The sequence below is a fragment of the Anser cygnoides genome, chromosome 2 (assembly GCF_040182565.1).
Source record: "Anser cygnoides isolate HZ-2024a breed goose chromosome 2, Taihu_goose_T2T_genome, whole genome shotgun sequence".
In the NCBI taxonomy this organism is placed as follows: Eukaryota; Metazoa; Chordata; class Aves; order Anseriformes; family Anatidae; genus Anser; species Anser cygnoides.
In genome coordinates, this window is record NC_089874.1 from 136,439,215 (window position 1) to 136,465,335 (window position 26,121).

Consider the following 26,121-nt stretch of genomic DNA (forward strand, 5'->3'; position numbering starts at 1 on the left):
ACCAGCAACCAAAGAAGACTGGAAAAGTCCAAATAGAACACAAAAGGATTAACTCATTAAAAAGTAAATTTTAGCTACATGAGTAAGCCTGTGGACTGTGAACCATTGCATGTCTGGGAGCTTATTTAGTATCATTTCAAGATACAGCAAGCTCCTAAGTCTCTTTTTACTGGGGAAATAAAATATATGTTATTACTCTTCACTATTGTTGGCCAAAAGTTCACGAAGACAAGGGAGTACCAAACTGTATCCACCAAGATTAACCAAAAACAACTGTCACAAAACTATTCTTGGCACTGTATGAACATAGAAATTAGTACTCCAAATTAGTACTCCATCTATGTATTAGCACATATATGTATTAATACAGTTTTCATTGCCTTGATGCAATGACCTTTGTACTCTAGAATGCATTGTCATAAATGACATTTATAAAGAATGTAAGAATGTGTTTAATTTTATACCTCAACCTTTCTAAACTCAAATAAATTCTTCCTAATCTTCCTTCTTTGTTTCTGTATTATCGACATTGTCTGTGGAAGTCAACTAATGAAATGCTCTGAAGGCCAAAAAATCCCAGCCCTATGTCCCAAAATGTTTTTCCTATGCCTTCCAGTAACTAATGGCGGTGTACATGAAAGATCGTGAGGGGCTTTTTATCAGGAATTGTAGCAATAGGACAACAAGTAATGGTTTTAAACAAAAATATGGTAGACTTAGATTGGATATTCAGAAGAAATTCTTTATTATGAGGTTGGTGAGGTACTGGAAGAGACTATCCAGAGAAGCTGTGGATGCCCGATCTCTGGAAGTGTTCCAGGCCAGGTTGGATGGAGCTTTGAGCAAACTGGTCTATTGAAAAATCTCTCTGTCTATGGCTAGGGGTTGGAACTAGATGATCTTTAGAGGTCCCTTCTAACCCAAAATATTCTATGATGCTATGATTTTATGAACTGAGACAGAGAAGTCCACACAAGTGACTAGTCCAGACCAAGATGTACAGACCAGTACATAATCAAATTCAGCTTTTAAAAATACACATGCATTGAATACAGATTTCTGATAACTCAGTCTTTCATGTTGCTTAGTGAATGAATGAAGCAATAAGCTCTGATATGCTGATAACATATGAAAATAGAGAAAGACATGATGTAAGGAACTCTGTAGGGGAGTCATTTTGGATTCAAGCCCCTGAACAGCTAAGACACTAATACATGCTGTTTGATCACAGTTTAACACTTGTAATCTATGAATTTGTGCTGACAACAACAACAAAATCTATCTTGGTACAAATCAGGCTTTGAGTACCATGCTGCACTACTAAGTAAATCTTCCGCATGGAAGTGGCAGGATTAGAAAAAGTTTGCAGTGGTTCCCACTGTAATCTGTGGCTAAACAGATATATTCTTGATGTGATCCAGAGTTGAGACTGACAGAAATGGGCAAAGAGAAAAGCAGGCCATGGAGACAGGAATATCCAGCAAAGAGCAACCAACAATGATACCTGCTGCAACAACACAGATATAAAAATGTTGTATATTTAGAATCATAGAATGGGTCGGGTTGGAAGGGACCTTGAAGATCATCTAATCTGAACCCCCCTGCCATAGGGAGGGACACCAACCACTAGATCAGGTTGCCCAGAGGCTCATCTAACCTGGTCTTAAATACCTCCAGGGATGGGGCATCCACAGTCTCTCTTGGCAACCTGTTCCAGTGCATCACCAACCTCTGAGTGAAGAACTTCCTCTTAATCTCTAACCTAAATCTCTCCTCTTTTAGTTTAAAACCATTCCTACTTGTTCTGCCATTATCTGATTGAGCAAATTTGATTGTCTTTGCTTAGTCACTCAGATACAGGGATTAAATCTTGAAGAAACTGAAGGACTTTCTAACAGTGCGTATATGATACTGTAGAATAAATATGACTACAGATAAACTGTGAATTTACAATTTAAAGCAGTAAATGACTGTGGGTGACTATAGAGCTGGACAGATATCACCAAAACGTCTGCAAAGGCCCCATCATGGTACGATTGAAAAGAAACACTGGTGCTCTGCTAGGGAGAAGGGGAAATCATTGAATTCTATTATCAAGTATATTGTTTGATCTAATAATACAGTCTGTTCTCCTCAGTGATGATACTCTCACTGGACAGATTTGTCAGATCATTACTTCAAATTTTCCCTGTCCCATTTCAATTTATAGACTGGACAAGCAATATTATCTCATTATATAGCAAAACAGTTCTTGATTTCATATGCTTAATATTACCATCTAATGTGTTGTTTCTTGTGTTATTTTACCTAATATCTATTACTCATAGTTGGTAGTCTCCCTGTCATGTCAAAGGTACTTAACTCTGGTGAAATCTTGATTCTGTTAAGGTCAATGGACTTTTTCACATTAGTTTTAGCTGGGCCAAGAATTCACTCAGTAGGCAAGGAAGAATGCACTTCAAAAAATATTCAAGCTATGAAAAAGAAGATATAGAGTTTTGATAAATGCTTATTATAAGTTTGTTATATTTTAGTAGATTTTCAAATTGCAAAAGGTTTTTCATTCATTTGTTGGAAAAACTAAGTGCATGGATGTTGCTTAATTATTTAAGACTTCAACTGCTTAGTAGTGCAGTGTTTTGCACAGGAAACAACTAATTTAGGGGAACAAATGAGATGCGTTTCTTTTCATCTCTGTTAAACTTCTGTGTTGTTGATCCTTAACCTCTTGAATGGGCAATAAATAAAAAAAGTAAATGAATAATTAAAACACACACAAATACTTCTGGAATATAAAGCCTTAGCTGCAAATCAAGATTAAGCAAATATTTCCAAGACTAATCAATAACACTGCTTGAAAAAGCTTACATTACAAATCATTACAATTGTTTCCCAAAATCTCTACATAAATTAGTTGAAAGGCCACAATTTTGTACAACAAGAAATTTTAATTAAGTCTTGTGCTTGAAATGTTTCTCCAATTACTCCCTTTGGTTCCATTAAGATGTAGCCCCAATTAAAATGTATTGTTAATATTGTCAATATTCCAAGGTAACACTTGCTGGTGCCTCCATGTAATTTTAAATAATTCCTTGCCGTGAAATTTTGTAATTATTTTTTGTCTTTTTGATTTTATTATTTTTTTGTTATTCTATTGCATAAATATTTTTTTCATCAGTGGAACATTCAAACAGTTATTCTCTGAAAATAATCAAGTTTAAAAAGATTAAATACATTTTGTACCCAAGTATTCTGTTAAGGCTTTTTGTTACGTTTTTGCTGTAGTAACATAGCAAGTAAAAAAATTTATTGGTTCACAGTTACAAGTGACTGTAACAAGTAAACATTGTAACTGTGAGAAGAAAATCAGGATTTGATCTTTCACCTTTAATTTGCACTGTTAGTACTTACTCAAATGGGTATGCTCACCAAGGGCTTTTATGTTAATATATTTTCCTCACTGAGATCTCTGTTTACCTTTCATTATTCATAAGACATAAATTTGCCAGATCAAAGTCTTTTATGTTTATTCACTTATCTATATTTTTGATTTTTTCTTCAATATTTATCAGTGGCATGCAGAGTTATAATTTTCCTGTATTTCTTTCATTTGATGTTATATTAAACTTGCTCTGATCATAAGCACAATTAAATTACTGGTCATCTAGGTTTCAGAATAAACTCTTGACATATGTGGGGAAAAGAAGGGGTGACAGTTATATTCAATGACTAACTAAAATAGCAATTTTTGTTATTCTACATATCCACAAGTAAGAACGTATAAGCATGTTATCATTTATGGATTATTTTGGGTGAAGTAAGAGAAAGCCATAATTCTATTTTTACAAGTATTTTCCTGAGAATATGTACAGATTTGACCCACTGTATCCTTTTACATAGAGTGGCAGAGATCTTCAGATTCCACCAACTCTATGAATATATATATATATATATATAGGCACATACAAAAATGACTAATTCTTGGAATTTTGGCTTCCAAATAGTAAGTCTCACATTTTTTTTCCCACTATTTATTAGGTTAAAACTAAGTCAGAAATAAGAATTTGTTGACATTCATGTTTAACTGTCTAACCTTTACAGACACATCCCACATCCTACCACTACATTTTTATATGGGTTCATACAAGTATTTGAGAAATTTTGTTGAGCTCAGTTTTGCCTACCCCATTGTGAAAAATCTTTTTAATGTGATGACTGTGTGGGGTAGGAAGTGTAGGTGTAATGGATCATCATGAGAACAGAAGGAAAGGATTAGTATTTGAATAAAGTGTTTTAGACCAGAGCCTGACCCTTGAAGTGGAGGTTGATTTCTCCTGAAAGCTGATACAGGGAAAGGAGTCAGGAGAGGATCTGTCTTGCACAGCTGGAGGTGGTGGCTCCCCACAGTCCCCTCTGTTAGTGCTTTGTGATCAGCAGCTGCATACATGTCTGCTGTGCCTGGCCCCTTCTCCTGACATGAACATAGCAGTCACAAAACAGACCCCTGATTAAATCTCACTAGATACTCCCTGTTAGAGCTGTAGCCTAAAAGAGACAATGGATCACATGCTATGGGGACATGAATTGGTAAAACAGTCAAATTTCAATGGATTCACAGCATCACAGAATGACTGAGTTTAGAAGGGACCTATGGAGGATTCAGAGGAGTATGAAGAAATGCTCAATCTCCTCCTTTGGAGGAGAGTGGGGAAAGCAGGTGATGCAGAGACAATTTGCAAATCTATTCCTTTCTAGTCCTCACATTTTTAATACCTACATAAAATCACAATAGGGCTGAGGCTGGAAGGCACCACTGAAGATCCAACCCCCTCCTTTGCTCAAAGCAGAATCAGATGAAGCCCAGGGCTGTGTCCAGTCAGGTTTTGAAGCTCCACAAAGGTTTTGAGGCTCCAGAGGATCCACAGCTTCTATGGACAACCTGTTGCAGTGTTTGATCGGTAAGGATTTACAATGGGAAGGTACTTTCCTATGTTTAAATTGAATTTAAATTGAATTTAAACAAGTGTTTCTGTCTTATTTTTCACCCAGGGATAATAGAATTCAGAAAGATGTTAGTATGTAATTTAAGGTTATGTCTCAGCAGTATGTCATTCAAACTTGTGTTAAGGAGATAGTCAAACAGCAGGTACCATTGTGTCACTCAAAAAAATGGCTTGAGGAGAAATAATAATATGAGTTTTGCATGGGAGGGTTTATTTAGGTCAAGATGGTGTGGGCAATGACATGTTAACAACATGGTAATATCACTTGCATTGAATGAGAGGATTGTGTGGTACAACATCAAGGTGCCCACAAAGACACCAGTGTCTAAGGGCTGGCTGACCTTCAGAAAAATCTGAACTACATTTATAGCGGAACTGTTTGGCCTCAGAGGACAGACTGTATCTAATTAAAAGCAAAGCACACATGATGGACATGAGAGAAGCTCAGTGCCATCTGCTTTGCTGCTGATCAAATCCTTTTACACTACACTGTTCGCCAATGAAAACATAGCCTTCTTGGAAAAAAATAGTACTTTTCTGTCTGACAAATCTAAGGCTCTGCTGAAGATATCGAGTCACGCATCTTTCTGAAGTTATGATTTATAATAGGCCAGTACATAAATAATAGGAATTTTATTAGCCAGATATTACAGACTGTTAATCAGTTCAAGTTGCTTATGAGTTTCAATAACATATATATACATTAAACTTGCACTCTTGTAAATAAATCCCTAGTAATATATAGCTATAATTCTTTATACTTTTCTATACATGATACTCGTATGTACACAAATGTACATGTAGGTTAGTAAGTGCTACTTAATAAGTGTAGCTATGACTGGGTTGCCATCTTTCAAATGGACATAAAACTGTGTCCATAACAATTTTTTTCAAAGATGAGTGGGAGGATTTTTAAATGTCTTACTCTGGGAAGTTTATGACTCACATGATTACATTCTTGTCTAGATTTCCCTGCAGCTGTATGGAGTATACTACCTGCTTCCCATACAGTGATGTACAGACAGTGCATTTTAACGTTGTGAAACATGGTAGCTAAAGTCCTTTCCTAACTTAGAAGCACACTGAAAGATTTTCCAAACTTTATTTAAATATTTTGTCATCAGCCAATGAAAGTACCTATATACCAAAAATACATGAACTATGACTTTTTAGCATTCCAGCACTTCCCTGCTTTTGTCCTTGACATCATACAACTTGTTTTTGTGCCATGAAACATCCATCTTGTACATTTCCAATGGGCTTGGTCTACTGTGATACATTGACATCCCCCCTGAACTTTTGCCACTTTTCTCCTTCCTTTTCAACATAGAACCTGAGTTACATGAATTAAAGCTCTTCTCCTGCAGGAAGGCTCTGCAGGAGGATCTGGATAGGCTGGAGCGATGGGCTGAGGTCAACTGTATGAAGTTCAACAAGGCCAAGTGCCGGGTCCTGCACCTGGGGCGCAACAACCCCAAGCAGAGCTACAGGCTGGGAGATGAGTGGCTGGAAAGCTGCCTGGCAGAGAAGGACCTGGGAGTATTGGTTGATAGTTGGCTGAATATGAGCCAGCAGTGTGCCCAGGTGGCCAAGAAGGCCAACAGCATCCTGGCTTGCATAAGAAGCAGTGTGGCCAGCAGGTCTAGGGAAGTGATTGTCCCCCTGTACTCGGCTCTGGTGAGGCCGCACCTCGAGTACTGTGTTCAGTTTTGGGCCCCTCGCTACAGGAAGGACATGGACGTGCTTGAGCGAGTCCAGAGAAGGGCGACCAAGCTTGTGAGGGGTCTGGAGAACAAGTCTTACGAGGAGCGGCTGAGGGAGCTGGGCTTGTTCAGCCTGGAGAAGAGGAGGCTCAGGGGCGACCTTATCGCTCTCTACAGTTACCTTAAAGGAGGCTGTAGCGAGGTGGGGGTTGGTCTGTTCTCCCACGTGCCTGGTGACAGGACGAGGGGGAATGGGCTAAAGTTGCGACAGGGGAGTTTTAGGTTGGATGTTAGGAAGTACTTCTTTACCGAAAGGGTTATTAAGCATTGGAACGGGCTGCCCAGGGAGGTGGTGGAGTCACCATCCCTGGAGGTCTTTAAAAGACGTTTAGATGTAGAGCTTAGCGATATGGTTTAGTGGAGTACTTAGTGTTAGGTCGAAGGTTGGACTCGATGATCTTGAGGTCTCTTCCAACCTAGAAATCTGTGATACTGTGATACTGTGAAAGCTGTCGTCCTCCCTAATGAGTACAAAAATAGCAAATCCCATCAGGTTATTCTTCCTATCATAAAGATATGAAAAAGAGGTAGAAAGGAATCTGCTATCTGCAGTCTTAGCTACTTCTGACCTCCTGTTCCTGGTCTTTTACAGTTGATATGTTAAGTGTTTTTCCCTCTCAGATCCCAAAGTGTTTACCTCCACAGCATCCTCTTCTGAACTTTTCCAGGCTGCAATTGACAGACCAGACATCCACAGCATTATGAGACAAAAACAGCTACACAAACAGTCCAGGAGACCTTTGAAAAAATATATGCTTTCAAATTCTGTGGAGTCAAGTCTCTTATTGTGTCTATTTCTTCATCTCTACTTTTTATTAGTAGTATTTTCCCTCTGTCTCTCAGATTTTTTTTATTACACCAACCAGTCTAATGATTAGTCAATGCTAAAATGCTTTAAAAATTCCTCTTTTGTTTAATACATATCAAGAAACATTTTTTTTTCTTCTTTTGTGTTTAACAGCATACTCTATATAAATACACAATTCCAAAACAGATACTGAATGGCATCTATACAGTTATGTATGAAAGCAACTGCAGCCTAAACTAATGCTAAAGGCTAATGACAGCCTAATTAGCTTGGTTTGTTTGGCACTTCATAAATGTTTTTACAGTGGTTCTTAGCAGATGAAGAGTCAGAAAACAAATTTCTGCAAGTTGTGGAGAAATTACTATAAAATAGTAAAACGCAGCCTTTTAAGGCCTTCCTAAAATTGTTTCCATATTCTACCATCTGTAACACTAACATTTCAGAAGACATTTCTCTAAGCTGTAAATGCTCTTGCCCTGGTGGACACACTTCTTTCTCTACACTTACATTACATTTCAGCAAAAACCCTATTAAATGGAAATGGTTAAATCTGGTATTCTTGAAGGAGCGAGTTAACTTTTCAAACATGAGTACTAAAACCATTATGGATCATATAATATCCATAATACATTCATTTGTTTCTTAAGGAGTTAGCATTAAACAAAGCAGAAAGTACTAATGCAAGCTCTATGAGGTGTTCTTCTGCGAAGCAAACTCCTGTTTCAAAAAACAAAGAAATGTGACCAGTCTCTCTAATGTGCTGATTCTGAAGGACAATTTCAACACATGTGGTGCTTAATTTTCTAGATGTACCCAGTTCAAAAAGCTAAAGATTTTGTTAAAATCAGTATAAACTTAAAAGAAGCATAAAGCAAAAAAATAATAACAGCAGTAACACATATTGTTGAAACAGAGTAGAGGTAATTTTGCTGACAAGGAACAATCAACATATAGTCAAACACAAGCTATACACACCTCAAAAATTACACAACAACCAGTGTGACTCTGTCTGCATACTGATAGATAGCACATCTGAGAGACACTAATTTCTGTGCACCATTGAACCCCTTGAAACCCTTTTTTTTTTTTTTTTTAAATTAACTGTACAAAATATTCAGAAAGCATTAACATAAGTACCTTTATGGGTAGGACATCCAATATCATCTTCAAAACTCTCTCTCTCTTTTTTTTTTTTTTTTTTTCTACAGAAGATTGAAAAAGCATGCTGTAAACATCTTCACTAATGGATCGTATCTGGTGACCTTAGAAAATGGGGATCCTTTTCATTGAGGACCCTAGAGGTACTTCCAGGAGACTTTAAGAAGAAAACAGGATTGTCAAATATAACATACTACTATACACAGTGGCGGAGAAGTTTTTCCATTAAAAGCAGGAAGACCAACAGTGTCATACCACTTAGCACAACTTTTCCAGAAAAGGAGGACCAATTTGTTTTTTCTCCATTTTTCAGCATTTTCTATGTCCCTGGAGAGTCCTAACTAAACAGAGGGAGAAAATAGCTGGAGAAAATACTGGAAATGAGAGTGACAGCTAATACTAATTGCATTCAGAATAAATGCAGAAGCTAACAGGAACCTCAAGATAAAAACTTGGCACTCATGAATTTTGGCATAGAAAGTCTTGTCCTGATGGTTGCTTATACCAGTTCAAGCACATTTTAAATAATAACAGTAATTTTAAAACTACATTCAATTAAGACAAACTTCATACATTTTCATATATCATTTGATGAAAACTGAAGCCAATACTTAAAATAAACTAATTTCCTTCCTTTTTTTTTTTTTTTAATTATTTTTTTAGCATACTATGTCTCCATGCCATATAGCTAGCATTGGCATTTTAAGGGCACCTAATTTAATGAATTCAGGAAAAATTCTTTTGGGAACAATACATTTGTATAGCAGTAATCCATATATATTTGTTGAAAAACATTTTTTTTCCCATAAAATCCAGTAATTTCTACCAAAAGAGTTCACCTGCAAAATTCTAATTTTATTTGCTGATCTTTGAGGAATCTTTAACAGGTTGATTGCTTTACTTCTGTATTTACCAGTCATGTTACATTAAGAACAATTCTTCTTTATTTCATTTCTTAAACCACACAAATTTTATCGAGTGTTGCTAGAACTGCTATTTTGTCAAATTGATGGAAAACAGTTAAAGAAGGATAAGCGTAGATTCCATTTTCCTTTTAAGTTTACTGTTATTCAGTTTAACTCTGGTTCTAGCCATTTGAGAATACCGGATATTCTTAAAACCACAAACAAAACTCATCTATTTGACAGAACGCAGCAATTGCCTCTAATATTCTGATACCCTTAAGTATACCTAATAGCTAAACAGCCAACAGAAAGCAATCTTCTTGAAATTAATATTGTTTGTCATCTGCTATGAAAATCCACAGTGTACCTCAAACTCAAACTGCTATCTTTTGTGCTTCAGTTTTATGTTTAAATTAGAATTTAATTATTCAAAAGGGCTTGCATTCTTCAACTCTGTGGCTAAGCTCCCAAGCAATTTCAAGGATTATTTAAACAAATTGAGCACCTGATCTTGAAACTGGCCCATGAGATAAAAATATTAGCTATTTTCATTTTGAAATTGGTACACAGCACACATGCTATTCAGAAGGCAGTAAAATTTGCCACTACACAGTCATCACAGACCTGTGAATAAAGAGAAAGAAAGGAAAGGATATCATTTGATTAGCCTCCAACTTGATTAATTTTAACTCATCTGGGAACTATCCAGCAATAATTCTTCCAATGAAGGTCATAATTCTTCTTTAATTGTTTCCACCTGGTACAGTACTGCCATCAATTCCCTCTTTTCTCCACCTCTCTGTATCTGGTTCTCAGCCTGTTGCTCATGCCTTCCCAGGCTTTCTTTGTACTAGCATTAAGGAGCAGGAGTCAGGCGGTTGCCTTTTTCAGTTGTGTCAGCCAACAGAACCCCCAGCTTCACTTCCTTCACTGGTGGATGCTCTCCTTGAATTCATTCCTTATTCCAGTTTATACCTTTTGAGAATGAATTCTTGCCCTGCTCCTGCTACAGTCTGATGTGCTAAGCTTTCACTTGTAACCTGCCCTCACTGATATTCTGCAAAGGAAAGTAGAAAAATAACAACCTCTGACTTTCTGACTTTTCTAATTCCTTCTCCCCTTTCCTGATTCTTTCACGCTCCTCCCCATGCACACACACACGAGAGAGAGAGAATCACAACCAGGTAATGAGACTGTCTTAGTAGAAGAAAATCATTAACGAATTAATTTCTGAATCAGAATGTTCAGAATGGCCTAATAACCCAAGGATTCAATGACACACAGACTACAAAAACAGGATTTGTATACTTAACTAAATCCCATTGTTTAGCGCGCTAACCCAAGTTATCTCTTGCCATGCTGCCAGGTACTCTGAAGAGAAAATGAGAACTGTGGGACCCTTAAAGAAATTCATCCAGACAAATGTCATCTTTTTCTTGCCTTCCAACATCTTGCTTTTAAGATTGAAGCAATTGAATTTTGTAATTCTAAACTCTAGACATAAAACCTGTAAACACTCTGTTACTGGTTGTTTTCTCTGATAATATTTGACCATGTTTCTTCATTAGAGTGTGGACATCAGGAATAAAATTTTAGTTTTAGAACATAAATGCACGCTAGAAAGTATATAAGCTATACAGTAAATATGTAGCGATATATGTAGTGTTAAGGCAATAAGCAGCAAACAACTTTCCCAGAAAACACAGTTTTTCTTTTCAATCAGAATAGTAAAGAGTGATCAGTAATGGTGGTCAATCTATTTATCTAAGAACACTGACTTGGCTAGACAGGAAATTTTGTATTAGTGGGATAGCATTTCACTATTTATCGATTTATGTCTAAAATAAATGAATGTTTTATTGCTCTTGAGGTGGATGATATGAGATTGAAGTAGATATTTTAATATCCTGCTTAATGTCAAGTTAGAAAATTAGATTCTTCCTTAACCTTTGAGTTTTAGTCATAAAAAGACTGATAGTTCAAGACCTCCCAGAGTTTGAAGATGTACCATCTATTCAAATGAAAAGGGCTGACAGCCCCAGGGATGACAAAATACTTAGCTGTTCCTGGGAAAAAATATTTTTTTGCTCATTGGGTTATGAAGTTTTTCATCAATAATTGGGTTGTGAAGTTATTCATCAATAATTGGTTACTCATCAATAATTGGGATGAATTAATGTAAAGCTATTGGTAAATATTTTTCCTAAGTTATGCTACAGAAAGTGAAAGTCTGAGTAGTACTGCTAAAGAGATTTACATGGAGCAATACAGTACATAAAAAGAAAACATGTTAAGGGAGAAATGGTCCCACCAGAAAGAACAACAAAAAGAAAGAATCAAAAAGCAAAACAAAACAAAGCAAAACAAAAAAAAAACACATTGAATTGAGAGCTTCATGCTTTAGGACAAATTCATCTATACTTGTGATATTGATGAAGGAAAAAGTACTATCCATTCATATGAAAGGCCCTAGCTATGATGTTGAATCATGACATATATTTACAAAACAAAGATCCCACGCTTCCTATTGCTGAAGCACATTTGACACAGCGATAGTTCAAAATAATAGATTATCCTCTTTCATGTTTCCAGAACACAGCAATACCTGTCAGCAAATTGTCTTAAGATTTAAGACACTGAATAATAAAGATTTTGTAATTATTTTTCAACATTCAATGTCTTCTGGAAACTGTACTTCCTATGATAGTTTTGATGTCCATGAGCCTTAGCAAAGTCCTTCTATCAAAAGACTGCCTTTCAGATCAGTTTGATTAATTCAGTTTGTCGCATATATCACATTTATCAGCTTAGAGCAAGATGACTGGAAATAAACAGCAACCCATTTGCAATAAGATTTTTGTATTTTTGTGACAAAGACCTTTACTTAGATGTGGGTTTAATGCAACCACAACACAATGACACACATCCGTTGTAAATGACAGATCTAATAATAAAGTTAAAATTATAGCTCTGGGCAAAATAAATAAATAAATAAATAAATGAATAAATAAAATTAAGACACACGATATCTACTATATGTCTGAATGTAGCTGTATTCCCAGCAAAATCATTCTTACTAGCTCCTACTCATGAGCTGATTTATGCTTTTTTATCTCTCCATAACCTGCAGCATTTATTTACCCTTGCATTTTGAGGCATTACAGTTTCTGCTGACATGGGTATTTTCCCCAAATAGAACATTACAGCAGTCCCTTGCTAGATATTTAAGCTATGTGTATGTTTATTTTTTATTTTCTTTCTTGAACTTTCTAACTGTGAGAGGGCTGGGAAAGCGGAGTCAGGATGAATGAGAGTTTGCTTAAAAAAAAAAAAGTAGAAATGTAGACATTTGATGTAACATTGAAAAATTCACAACCTCCTACCTTGAAAACAAACATTTCCCGGCGAAGAATAGCAAGAGTGTTGAAGTTCCCATCACAGATGTTAGGTTTGGCCCCAGGATAGGAAGGTTTGTCACCAGTGGGTGGCCGGGGAGGTTTAGGTTGTCTGTCATTCTTCCGCGGGTCTGCTGGAGGGATCGAACGATGTGGGGGCACTGTTGGCAGAGGTCTTGTTGGTGGTGGGATCCTGTCAGGTGGACCTTTAAAAATAGTAGCAAGGGATAATTTACATGGCTATCAGTGACATTTCAAGAAGAAATACAAAGAAACCCTGCTGTAAGCAGTGCAAATCCTACAGTGGGTGGAAAATGGAAAAAGTGACCTAATCAGTCTTTCTCCTGTTGCTAAAGGGTATAATGAAGGAATACCACAGAACCAAGGCACTAATGAAGAAAATAATTATTTTTCACTATTCAGGATCTTTCTTCTTTATTGGAACAACAATCCAATAAAACCTTCAAGGGATTTATTCATCACATATACTTTACCAAGTGAATAAGAACTGTTCAGAAAGAATCATTGTCTCTTGAATAAAATAAAGGGAATAAACAAACAAAACTTTTCCTAATAAGACTATCAGCAGTCAATGGGTTTACAAACCATCTTTTTAACTTCCACCTATCAATTTGCATATGCGTATGTATGAAATATGTGATAATTTCTATTGACCCAATTTTTAGGCAAAGTACTATCTTATTCAGAACATCTTCCCAGCTTTCCACACTTCCCTTTGCTATGTATAGATGGTCTTAAAACTGGATTTCAAATCCTATGCATCCACATAAAAAAAAAAAAAGATAATAATAATTTGCATTTTTCTTCAAAATTCTGAAATTAATTGTTTATGTTTTATATTTAATTTTTATTTTTTGGTGAGTTTAACAAAGCCAGATACTTGGTAATTAGAAGAATTTCTGAGGATAAATGTATTGAAAAGGAATAACTAAAACTGTATAATGTTTTAAACAAATTTTTATTATTGTAGATACATTTTCTGTCATAATATACAAGGTTTGATGAAAGGTAAAATAACTATCCCACCCATAAGTTCTCTATCTGAAAGTCCAATGGGCTTCCTAGAGAGATGCTTTTCATGTATATAAATATATATATTTCCTTCCGGATATGCAAGGATGGGATCAGGAAAGGCAAAGCACAGATGGAACTGAACTTGGCAAGGGATGCAAAGAATAACAAGAAGGGATTCTGTAGGTACATTGGTCAGAAAAGAAATGCCAAGGAGAGTTTATCTCCTCTGATAAATGAGAAGGGAGGACTGGTAACAACAGACATGGAGAAAGCTACTCAGCAACTTCTTTGGCTCAGCCTTCATTGTCAGTCAGGATTTCCACATCTCTCAAGTGGTATCCCTTCCTATGGCAGGGGGTTGGAGTTAGATGATCTTTAAGGTTCCGTCCAACCTGAGACATTCTATGATTTTATGATTCTAATTCTCTGAATCTCTGGGCAGGATCTGGGGGAGCAAAATCCCCCCCACTGTAAGCAAAGAAGAGGTTCAAGACCATCTGATGAAACTGATGAAACAAGTCTATAGGACCCAATGTCATACATTCCAGGGTCCTGAGGGAGCTGTCTGATGTAGTTGCAAAACCTCTCTCCATCACATTTGAAAAGTCCTAGTAGTAGGGCAAAGTCCCTGGTGACTGGGAAAAGGGAAACATCGCTCCCATTTTTAAAAAGGGTAGAAATGAAGACCAGGGGAACTACAGACTGATGAGCCCCACCTCTGTGCCTGGGAGGATCATGGAACAGATCCTCCTGGAAGCAATGTCAAGTCACATACAAGACAAGGCAGTGATCCGAGACAGTCAGCACAGCTTCACCAAGGACAGATTGTGCCTGACCTGTCTGGTGACCTTCAATGATGGAGTGACTGCATCGGTCAACAAGAGAAGACCAACCCATGTCATCTACCTGGGCTTCTGGGGCTTTTGACATGATTCCATACGACATCCTTGTCTCTAAATTGGAGAAATATGGATTTGAAGGTTGGAGTATTCGGTAGATAAGGAATTGGCCAGATGGCTACAGCTAGAGAGTTATGGTTAATGGCTCTATGTCCAGGTTATGAGTGGTTTCCCTCAGGAATATGTCTTGGGACTGGTGCTGTTTAATATCTTTATCAATGACGTAGACAGGGGAACAGACATAGACACTGGTACCCTCAGCAAGGGCCCACAGCATAAGGAAGATGTGGACCTGTTAGGGTGGGTCCAGAGGATGACCACAAAGATGACTAGAGGGCTGGAGCACCTCTCCTATGAAAAAAGCTGGGCGTGTTCAGCCTGGAAAAGAGAAGGCTCCAAGGAGATGTCATTGTGGCCTTTCAGTAGTTAAAGAGGGTTTATACAAAAGACGGAGAGTGACTTTTTACACAAGCAGATAGTGATAGAAAAAAGCGAAATATTTTTAAACTAAAAGGGGGGAGATTTATATTAGATATAAGGAAGAAATCCTTCAATATGAGGGACAGGAACAGGTTGCCCAGAGGAGCTGTGGATGCCCCATCCCTGGAAGTGTTCAAGACCAGGTTGTATGCAGCCCTGGGCAACATGATCTAGTGGGTGGTATCCCTGCCAATGTCAGGGGGGTTAGAATTATATGATCTTTAAAGTCCCTTCCAACTCAAGGTTGGAATCAAGGTATGATTCTATGATAATCCTAATGGCAATTGGTTTACTTGCAATGGATGCATTGAATATGTCTTTCCCTTTCTAAACATACTAGTACATTTACTTATACTTTCCATGTACAACAATATTGGAAGTTTCAGTTGGATCAGTAATATTTCTGGAAACAAATGAAAATTTAAATTTGGATCATCTCTCCAAATCATTTAAATACAAAATCAATTTTGACTTTAAAAAACTAACATATTTTGCATGAGCAACTTCAGAAAGACATTTTAATAGTAAGACAACCTTAAAACTTCATAAATGCCATTTGAATTTCTGATACTTGTTCAAAATAAGCATACTTTTTAAAGAAAAATATAGACTATGTAAGGAAATGGTAAACTCCCCAAATGGTTGTCATACAATTTAATAGGGCATTTATTTCATTCACAGTTTTAAGGTTTGTGACAATTATAATTTACAGTTAATAATGATGTTTTGAGGAATATTGCAGACCAAAGCAATTATTTTAATAGGCGTGACATTTTTATTGGGGTGTATGATTCCCGATCACCTCTTGATTTTAAAGCAGGAAAGGAATCAGTTTGCAGTAGCTCATGTTGGAATGATTTTAACCCCAAACCAAAGTTTTCATATGTCATTTGCTGGTGATGTCAGATATTACTTCCCAGGGGTAACACATTTCTCCTAATGTATAGCCCACAGCTGTTAGAGCTTAGAGGTTAGTTTTTGGCAAAGTATTGTTGTCTAGCCCTCAAGTCTAGACTACCAACTTATGAAGTCATGAGAAACAACCTTCCTTCTAGCTAATCACACAGGAAAAAAAAAAAAAAAAAAAAGCTTGGTAAGCTAATCATTTAGAAATTGCTTTATGAAAATATATATCAGTGCTTACTAATATAATATTTTTAAAAAGCTTGTTAATATAAAATATATCATAATGGCAGCAGAGTTCTAATTAGCAGTATGGTAATTCTACACGGATATAGATGTCATTTGTAGTAGTAATGATATGCAAGGAATGGCCCTGATAATATTCAATTTAACCCTGATAGTTAAACCTCTAAACTGGAAATAACTGTGAGTATAAAATTAAATCTAATACAAAATTAATTGGGGAATATTAACCAAGGGAGTTCTAAATTATACTACTGGATACATGGCATTAACATAGAAATAGCACAAATTTTTTGCTGTAGGAAAGAAATATACATATATATGTTATAAACAAAACAAACAAACAAAACAGCTATAGAATCAAAGTCTTTAAAACCAGGAATGAAATTATAGCTTCGGAAATGTAAGGAAAAATAATGTGGGAGTTAGTCTTAGATTCAGCCTATAAGCAGAATAATGTTATTGTTTTCATAGAATCATTTAGTTTGGAAAAGATCTCTAAGATCAACTAGTCCAACCTTTAACATAGCACTGCCAAGCCCACCATTAAACCCTGTCACTAAGCTCTACATCTACACCTTTTTTGAAGACCTCCAGGGATGGTGACTCAAGTACTTCCCCAGGCAGCCTGTTCCAATACTTCACAACCTTTTCAGTGAAGAAAATTTTCCTAATATACAATTTAAACCTCCCCTGGCACAACTTAACGCCATTTCCTCTTATCTTATCACTTAGAGCTTGGGAGAAGAGACTGATCCCCACCTTATATAGGTGGGGATCAGCTATAGCCTCCTTTAAGGTAACTGTGGGGTGCAATAAGGTCTCCCCTGAGTGTCCTTTTGTCTAAGCTAAATAACCCCAGCTCCCTCAGCTGCTCCTCATCAGACTTGTTCTTTAGACCCTTCACCAGCTTCATAGCCCTTCTTTGGTCATGGACACCTCAATGTCCATCTTGTAGTGAGGGGCCCAAAACTGAACACAGTATTCAAGGTGTGGCCTCACCAGAGCTGAGTACAGGGGGACAATCACTTCCCTAGATCTGCTGCCCACCCAGTTTCTGATACAATCCAGGATGCTGTTGGCCTTCTTGGCCACCTGAGCATGCTTCTGGCTCATACTCAGATGGCTATTGACCAATACCCCCAGGTCCATTTTCACCAGGCAGCTTTCCAGCCACTTTTCCCCCAGCCTGTATTGTTGCATGGGATTGTTGTGCCCCAAGTTCAGGACCCGACACTTAGCCTTGTCGAACTTCATAGAGTTGACCTCGGCACATCAGTCCATCCTATCCAGATCCCTCCACAGACCCTTCCTACCCTCAAGCAGATCAACACTTACGCCTAACTTGGTGTTATCTGCAAGCTTACTGAGGGTGAACTCAATCCCCTTGTCAAGATCATTGGTAAAGATATTGAACAGAAGTGGCCCAGGTACTGAACCCTGGGTGCCAGCACTAGTGACTGGCCTCCAGCTGGATTTAAATCCATTCATCACAACCCTGGGCTCAGCCACCCAGCCAGCTTTTAACTTCACAAAGTGTACACCTATCAAGCTGTGAGCAGCCAGGCTCAGAAGAATGCTGGGAAACAGTGTCAAAAGCCTTACAGAAGTCTAAGTAGACTACATCCACAGCCTTTCCCTCATCCACTGAGTCCATCACCTTGTCGTAGAAGGAGATCAGGTTCGTCAAATAGGACCTGCCCTTCATAAACCCATGCTGACTGGACTTGATCGCCTGGTTGCCCTGTAGGTGCTGTGTGATGGCATTCAGAATAATCTGCTCCATGAGCTTCCCCAGCACCAAGGTCAGACTGACAGGCCTGTAGTTTTCTGGATCCTCCTTCTGGCCCTTCTTGTAAATGGGCATCACATTTGCTAGCCGCCAGTCCCCTGATAGCCAGGACTCTTGATAAATGATGGAAAGCAGCTTGGCAAGCACTTCCACCAAGTTCTTTAGTACCCATGGGTGGATCCCATTTGGCCCCATAGACTTGCAGACATCTAAGTCATTGAGCAGGTCACTAAAAATTTCCTCATGGATTATGAAGGATTCATTTTGCTCACCATCCTTATCTGTCAGCTCAGGGAACTGGGTACCTGGAGAACAACTGGTCTTGCTGCTAAAGGATGAGACAAAGAAGGCATTAAGTACCTCAGCCTTTACCTCATCTCTTGTTGCTATGTTTCCCCCATATCCAATAAAGAATGGAGATTCTCCTTAGTCCTCCTTTTCTTGTTTATGTATTTATAAAAGCATTTTAATCGTCTTTAACAGCAGTAGCCAGACTGAGCTCAAGTTGAGCTTTGGCCCTTCTAATTTTCTCCCTGCACAGCCTCATGGCATCATTATAGTCCTCCTGAGTGGCCCGCCCCTTCTTCCGAAGGTCATAAACCCTCTTTTTCTCCTGAGTTCTAGCAATAGCTCTCTGTTCAGCCAGGCTGGTCTTCTTCCACCCCAACTTGTCTTTTGGCATGTGGGGACTTTTAAGATTTCATTCTTGAAGAGTGTCCAGCCTTCCTGGACTCCTTTGCCTTTCAGGACTGTCTCTCCCAAGGGACTCCCCCAACCAGTCTCCTTAGCAGGCCGAAGTCTGCTCTCCAGAAGTCCAGGGTGGTAGTTCTGCTAACTCCCTCCTTACTTTTCTAAGAATCAAAAAGTCTATTAATTTATGATCTCTATGCCCAAGATGGCCTGCAACTTTCACATCACTCACAGGTCCTTCTCTGGTAACAAGAAAAAGATCCAGAGGGGTGCTGTCCTTAGCTGGCTCACTCACTCAGCTGTGTCAGGAAGTTATCTTCCACACACTGTAGAAACTTGCTAGACGGTTTCCTCTCCACTTTGTTGTATTTCCAGCAGACATCTGGTAAGATGAAGTCCCCCACGAGAACAAGGGCTAGCGTTTGTGAGAGTTCTCCCAACTGCCACGTATAGAATATTTTGTCTTCCACTTCAGCCTGGTTGGGTGGTTTATAGTAGAATCCCACCACGACATCTGCCTCATTGGCCCTCCCCTTTATTCTTACCTATAAACACTCAAATCTGTCATCACCATTGTTCAGCTCTAGAAAATCAAAATACTATCTAACATACAGGGCTCTGTTTTGTTTTCTTTTTAAATTTTCAGTTACCTTGCATTCTCAAATACATACAGAATTTACCTTCACTAGATGTATCTCCTATTTCCAGCCACAAAAAAATAAACCATATTTTAAAAAGTGGGTCTTTTTTTCCCCTGTGTAGCTCAAAGTCTTGGACTCATAATCACATTTTTTTGAGATCAATTAGCTATATTTATCATAAAAAAAAGGGTTTTCAGGGACCACAAAATTGATCTACCCAGGGAACTGTTTAGTATTATAACTGATAAACTGATAACTGAGAAGCAATCAATTCATACAATTATATTAACTTTGAGTACTGTGGAAATAAGCTCATTATGGTTAAAGCCTGCATGTCTTAATATTTTAATAGATTGGGATCCCTTTGCAGATATTTTCTTTATGGCCTTTTAAAACATTTAAGATTACCATTCCAGCTGAGTGCAAATTTGAATGCAAGTTGTGAATAGTGAGAAAACAAGTAAAAGAGCTTCATCAGAATTTTTGGCGTTATCACAAGAAGGCCTTTGGGATAACAAGTGGCAGAGCCTACCCCAACAAATAATTTTTAGAGAGGTGATGTGCACAGGAGGTTGTCAAACACATTCTTAAGTGAAAACATTGTTTCCTAATTAAAATATGACATACCGTATATCTTCTGGATGCCCTGTAAATCATCATTAGGTAGTTTGAAGTTATCAGTTTCCATATACTGGTAAAATGGAGCCATGATTGCTGTGGGATCATTAGAATGCTCCAAGCCCAGAGCATGTCCCAGTTCATGCACAGCAACTAGAAACAGATCATTTCCTGTGGAGAAAAGAAAGGGGAAAAAAAAAAAGTTTGAAACAATAAGCATAGTAACAGAAATAACACAAGTGGAGGACTCTTCATTTGAAAGACATTTTCATTGAATTTGAATTTTACTAGTTAATATTTAACAATGAAACATTAAGGTAATGCAGTAGCAAAGGTGACTTTCTTTTCTTTTTTTCTTTTTTTCTAAAAGAGGCAACCAATCATATTATAACCATATGATACTCATATGGATACCATAAGAGTGTTTATCTTTTTAAACTGATGCACATGGTTAGTACAGGGTTCAAGTGTCATATCTGGCATCTAGGCTTGTGTGTAATTTTAGACATCAGGTTTATGCTTTAGTTAGGCTAAGTAAAAATGCTTGCACTAAGACATAGTTCCAAAAGGAAAATCTCTCTGATTTGTGTGGTTAGCTTCACAGACTGAGGACTACCTATTTAGGACAAACCCTACAGGGAACTTAGTCATCTAAGTGCTAGCAATCAGGCCCCTGCTGATTATTTGTACATGTTGTCCATTTCTGAATCACCATAACTGAAATTCTAATGAGGGAAATATGGGTGTCTTGCTATCTCACGCTCAAAACAGGATTCCCTTATTTATTTAATTGTATAATCACTATATATTTTCAAATTCTTAAGTATTAGAATTTTTTGATTTATGTAGATCTAAACAATAAAATGTCAGACTCATATTATAGACTGATTTCACGCTTTTGTTTTTCCCTTCCAAAAATCCACATTTCATTTTTATTACAGGGTATTGGAAACAATTAGAAATGTTACCAGTAGAATTATGGCACTCTGTGAAGCAAACACAAATCAAAGTCAGTAAACTATTTCTATAAAAGTTTCAGAGCTCGACCTCTAGGGTGTTCATTTTGCTTATTTTTACTCATCTAAGACTGCACGAGTTCAGCGTATCTTTCTATAAGTCTTTTGTACAGATTCTGTCTGTAGTCAACCTGTTATATAATGAGACTTTGGAAAAAATGTTTGTCATCAGAAAGATTCTGGTCACTTGGAGAGGATTCACATCCAGTATATTGCTAGGTTTCACCACATAGGAATGGGAGGAATCATTCCTCAAAAGTGTGTTCCTGTCCCACACAAAAATTATTCTAGGTTACCAGCTTATGATGAACGTATAACTTTTAGAAAGTTGGACATAAGCGAAAGGGGTCCCACCTAGAGTAGGTAGCTTCTTGTTGAAATACCAGTATAAATGGTGAAAAAGTAAAACTAAAATATAAAGTCTATAGTGTGGTCCAGTAGACAGATATATATTGAGATGCAAAAAAGTTCAACATTAACTTTCATTCTATATTCTGTAAATCCTTTGGAGGTAGACAATAATATTCCACTGCTGGCGCTGGGATTATAAGTACTTTTATAATATAATAATAATATTAAACTTTGGATTTAGAACAAAAAAAAAAAAAAAGAAAAGAAAAGCATATATATTTACAGAACTTTGAGCACATAGTTGAGAGTGTTTCAATTTTTCAAGTATTTCCTCTTGCTGACACAAGAAATAAACTTTCTCCCAAGTACCTATGAAAGGGGAAACACTTGGCAGTAGACGTCTTCATGATGTATGGAACCATGCTGATGTTTGTAAAATAAATGTTTGATTGAAAGCATGGAAACATTCAGTTAAAACTCTGTTTAGTTGACAGAGTCTTTTCATGTCCTTGTTTTTAATCCAGAAATAGGAAAAGCTAAATGTTTGTGCTCCTTTATTCAGTATAACTGTGCAGAAAAATCACCTTTCAAAAATTAATGTGACATAATATGCATTTAGAAATGAGAAAAAGTTTATCCTATCATTTATAATTAAGTGGTTTTCAGATGAAATATCTTCTTGACTATATGTATATATATTTGGATGCAGTTCTTTACATAGCAAGGCAGATTCTCTGTGCACTGTTGTAACAGGTTTGAGGAGCTTGACTGTCCCTGTCAGTAATGCTTTTGATATCTGAATTTACCCTTCTATATCCAGTCAAAACTGATCTTGACGGTATCACATATGAATAATCCACAATATCTGTGGCTAACCTCAGCATTTTAAGTGATGCACAGGAGCAACTCTGTAAATGTTTTCATTCTGCACTCATAATGGAATAATTAATATCCTTTAAAAAATGATAGTTTAAGATGAAAAGACATGAAACAAGATATTACTGTGCTATAGCTATTGTATTGTGACAAGGCTCACAATTCTTTTCTGCATTTTATGAAAGTTAGAGTTTCAACACAGGTTTATTAGAATGAATTATTTCTTTGTCCAGCACTAGATTGTATGTGTAAAATGGAACTTCCTTTTGTTCATCAGACCTTGTGAAAGGCAAATTTGTCTCCTAGACCTGGGCCCCTACCATCATAATTAAGAATATTAACCAGTCTAAGGCTTTGTATCAATAATTGAACTAGCAACCTGCATACAGTATTTATTGAACCATTTTCATACAGTTTTACATTAATAATATTCGAATTTTTAATAATACAAATAATGACACTATGACTAGGCTGGTCAGTATCAATAGATTAAAGAATGTTTTACATGTGGTACTCAACATCTACTGTTTGAAGTGAGAGGGCCAGGAGGTGAACTTGTAACCATTTCAAAAATTATGCAAAACTACAGTTAATAAAATAGTCTTGGAAGAGTCTACTGCTTCTCTCTAATTGTGCCAGTTATACAACGCCTGAAGAATTAATACATCCTTTGGTTCTCAGTCCCCACTGAGTATTTATAAAGATCTCCAGGAATTCTTATATCTTGTTCCATGTTGACTTTGAGGCTGCATAAATTACACAATGAAGTGAATATATATAGTAAATAAGTCAAACATCTGCTGGCATGTGTTCCTTCCAGGATCACAGACAATGTGCGTATGTAGAGCACTTCTACTACTACTTCTAAGTGATACTGGGTCTATGTCAAAGAACAGGTATTATGCAAGGGTTGTTCGTTTGTATCTCTATGTATTTTGGGTGGGGTCATATGTGAAAAATAATAAATATTCAGTATATGCTTGGCCCCTCTAGGCTTAGTAAAAGCCTAAGCCCAAAAGGGAAAAAGGCAAAAGGACTCCGTAATTTCTACCTCCTGCAATGCAACTGGTAGATATCAAGGTAGCTATTAAATGTGGTAAACCAGAGACAGAACTGCCCTTGGAGAAAACAGGTAAAGGGGAAGGGAGAAGGTCACAGGAAAAAGCTGGGAGAATAACATTCTTGCCTGGGGTGACAGAGTGATTTATCAGGGAACATATTTTCTACTTATAGTCAAATAGCTCCATTTTTCATAACTATTTCCATCAAGAGTCATGATTGTCTCCAGGGCATCCTGAGTTTAAACTGACCCAAATAACTTAGTGCAGTTGAAACTGGGGTTTAAACCAGTTCAGAATGTGTTGCGTGAGACCACTGCAGGTAAGACTTACTACTGTCATAGTTTTCATCCTTTTTCTTTTGCATATGATTAGATCTCTCTAATTCAGCAACAATTACTCAGTCCTTCTTTTTGGGATTTTTGGAATTACTCAGTCCCTGCTTCTGGGAGAAAACTTGCCTTGAGCATCACAATGTTACAATCACTAGCTACTGAGAGTGCAGAAGGATAATCCTAAAAGTGCTCGTTCTTTCTCTCCAGACTGCGCAGAAGTGTATTTGACTCTGCAAGGTTGATAACAGGACAACTTCAGTTCCTTGGCCAGGGGTCAGAGAAAGATGGAGTATACAGGCAAGTGAACATTAGTACCAGCTCCAGACAGCTTTGTTATCATACTTACACTGGATATCATCTTTTAAATATTTTCAGTCCTCACCATTGAAGGAGAGAGTCCCAAATGATTCTGTATATCCATATACATTATGCATGTAGAAATATATATTTCAGTCTACTTGGCAAAATTAAGCACCATCTCCAAAACTTTAAAAAGTCATGAGTAAAAGAATTAAACTACATACAACTATGATGGCTTTTAAACTAAAAGTTGCCACTTCAGGATGTACAGCGGTGAATAATCATTGTGATAGTCTCAGTTACATCTTGTTATATTTATCTATAGGGTAGTAGAGGAGTATTGCAAAATATATTTCACAAGTCCAAAATCTGTGCATCCCTGGTATTCTGTTATTAACGTAGAAATTCAGAATAGGTAGGATATAAGATCAAACAGGTTGTGATTGTTTTTCTTATTTTATCTCAGGTTTAATTTCACATTGGAAAAAAAAATAATAAAAAAAAAAGTACTGTGTGTAAGGAACTAAGAAAAAATGATTATTTTTATACTGACACTTTTCTCTGAGGCCATAAACTATTTTAGGCACTAAATCTGCCTGACTTTACAATCACTGCCCAAACTCCAGAATATAAATATGTATTAATTTATCAAATATTCAACAGCCAACACTGTGGAGCACAGCCTATGGAGAAACCTCTAGCTAATATATACACTATTTTTCATGTCTACAGAGAAACAAAGCTAATATGTTTGTCCACAGCAAGCTATTAAGAAACTCTAGTACTGGAGACATTATTTCCTGCTTTAAATGGTATGTGAGCTTAATTTAGAAAAGTAATACCCTAATGGCTTAGCAACTGTTAGATTTGTCACTTGGCCATCTTTTTGACTTAGCACTAAATGACACCCCAAGGCATGTCACTTGGTTCTTCTCCTTGGCACATGATAGTAACTGCTACAATACATTATGAGCTCAAAAGTTATCCATCTTTCAAATGCCAAGTGACCTAAATTTTGAAGACTTCCATATCCAGAGAACAACAAAATGAAGCTACAAGATGAATTTCAAATGTGAAACAAACTGGAACACTACAAAACTATTTTATATACAGACCATTTTTTTTCTCAAATCTTATTTTGCTTCATTTTTTTCTGTGACACAGAATATTTCAGATTAAGCACATATGAATCTGAAATGTAAATCTGTACAAGAAAGACTTCCATTTCATATCTATTATCAAAAAAACAGTACTCCAGAGGCAACTTTATAGTTCATCAAACAATATTACACATGTGCTGCCCATGAACTTGTCTGATGTATTTACAATTTGCATTTTTGTTATTTGGTTCATTTATACCATTGAATCACCAGACCAAAGCTGCTAATCCAAACTTGCTGAAATGCTGCAAAATTTAGAATAAGATTCTTACTGCATGTAGCATGCAGAAAAATGGAAGTTGTATATCTATGTTATTATTATTTCCAGACAGGACAGAATTTTGAATGCGATATTTCAACAGTAGTGATAAAAGAAGACTTTTTCTCTCTGTAACCGTATTGCAATACAGTAGAATTGAGCATATACATGTATGGTTTTACATAAACACAATATATGCATGCTATATATGAGTATAAATGGTCCTAGATATAAATCATAGGCATGCTCTTACACAAATAAAAGTGCCACATTTCCCAGCCTAGGAAATCATATACTGTTGCTTGATGTTATCTCAAACTTTTAACGATCACTGAAAATTGTTAGCTTTATGGTTATTTGGGGAAGAATTTTCCAAGAAAAGGGAGAGATGGTTCCATAGCTTTGACAAAAGAAAGAAGAATAAAAAGTTTTT

The 26,121-nt window shown here is 36.9% G+C and overlaps 1 protein-coding gene across 2 annotated transcripts in view; it reads right to left on the minus strand.

The window, feature by feature from the left end:
* MMP16 (matrix metallopeptidase 16) overlaps nucleotides 1–26,121 on the minus strand; it is a 203,038-nt gene that overhangs the window by 42,591 nt on the left and 134,326 nt on the right. For both annotated transcript variants that reach the window (XM_013172388.3, XM_013172387.3), the window contains 2 exons: nucleotides 20,343–20,504; nucleotides 13,021–13,238 (listed from right to left, as the gene is read on the minus strand). In XM_013172388.3, coding sequence (XP_013027842.1) covers nucleotides 13,021–13,238; nucleotides 20,343–20,504 — 380 coding nt within the window. The remainder of the gene's footprint in view (nucleotides 1–13,020; nucleotides 13,239–20,342; nucleotides 20,505–26,121) is intronic.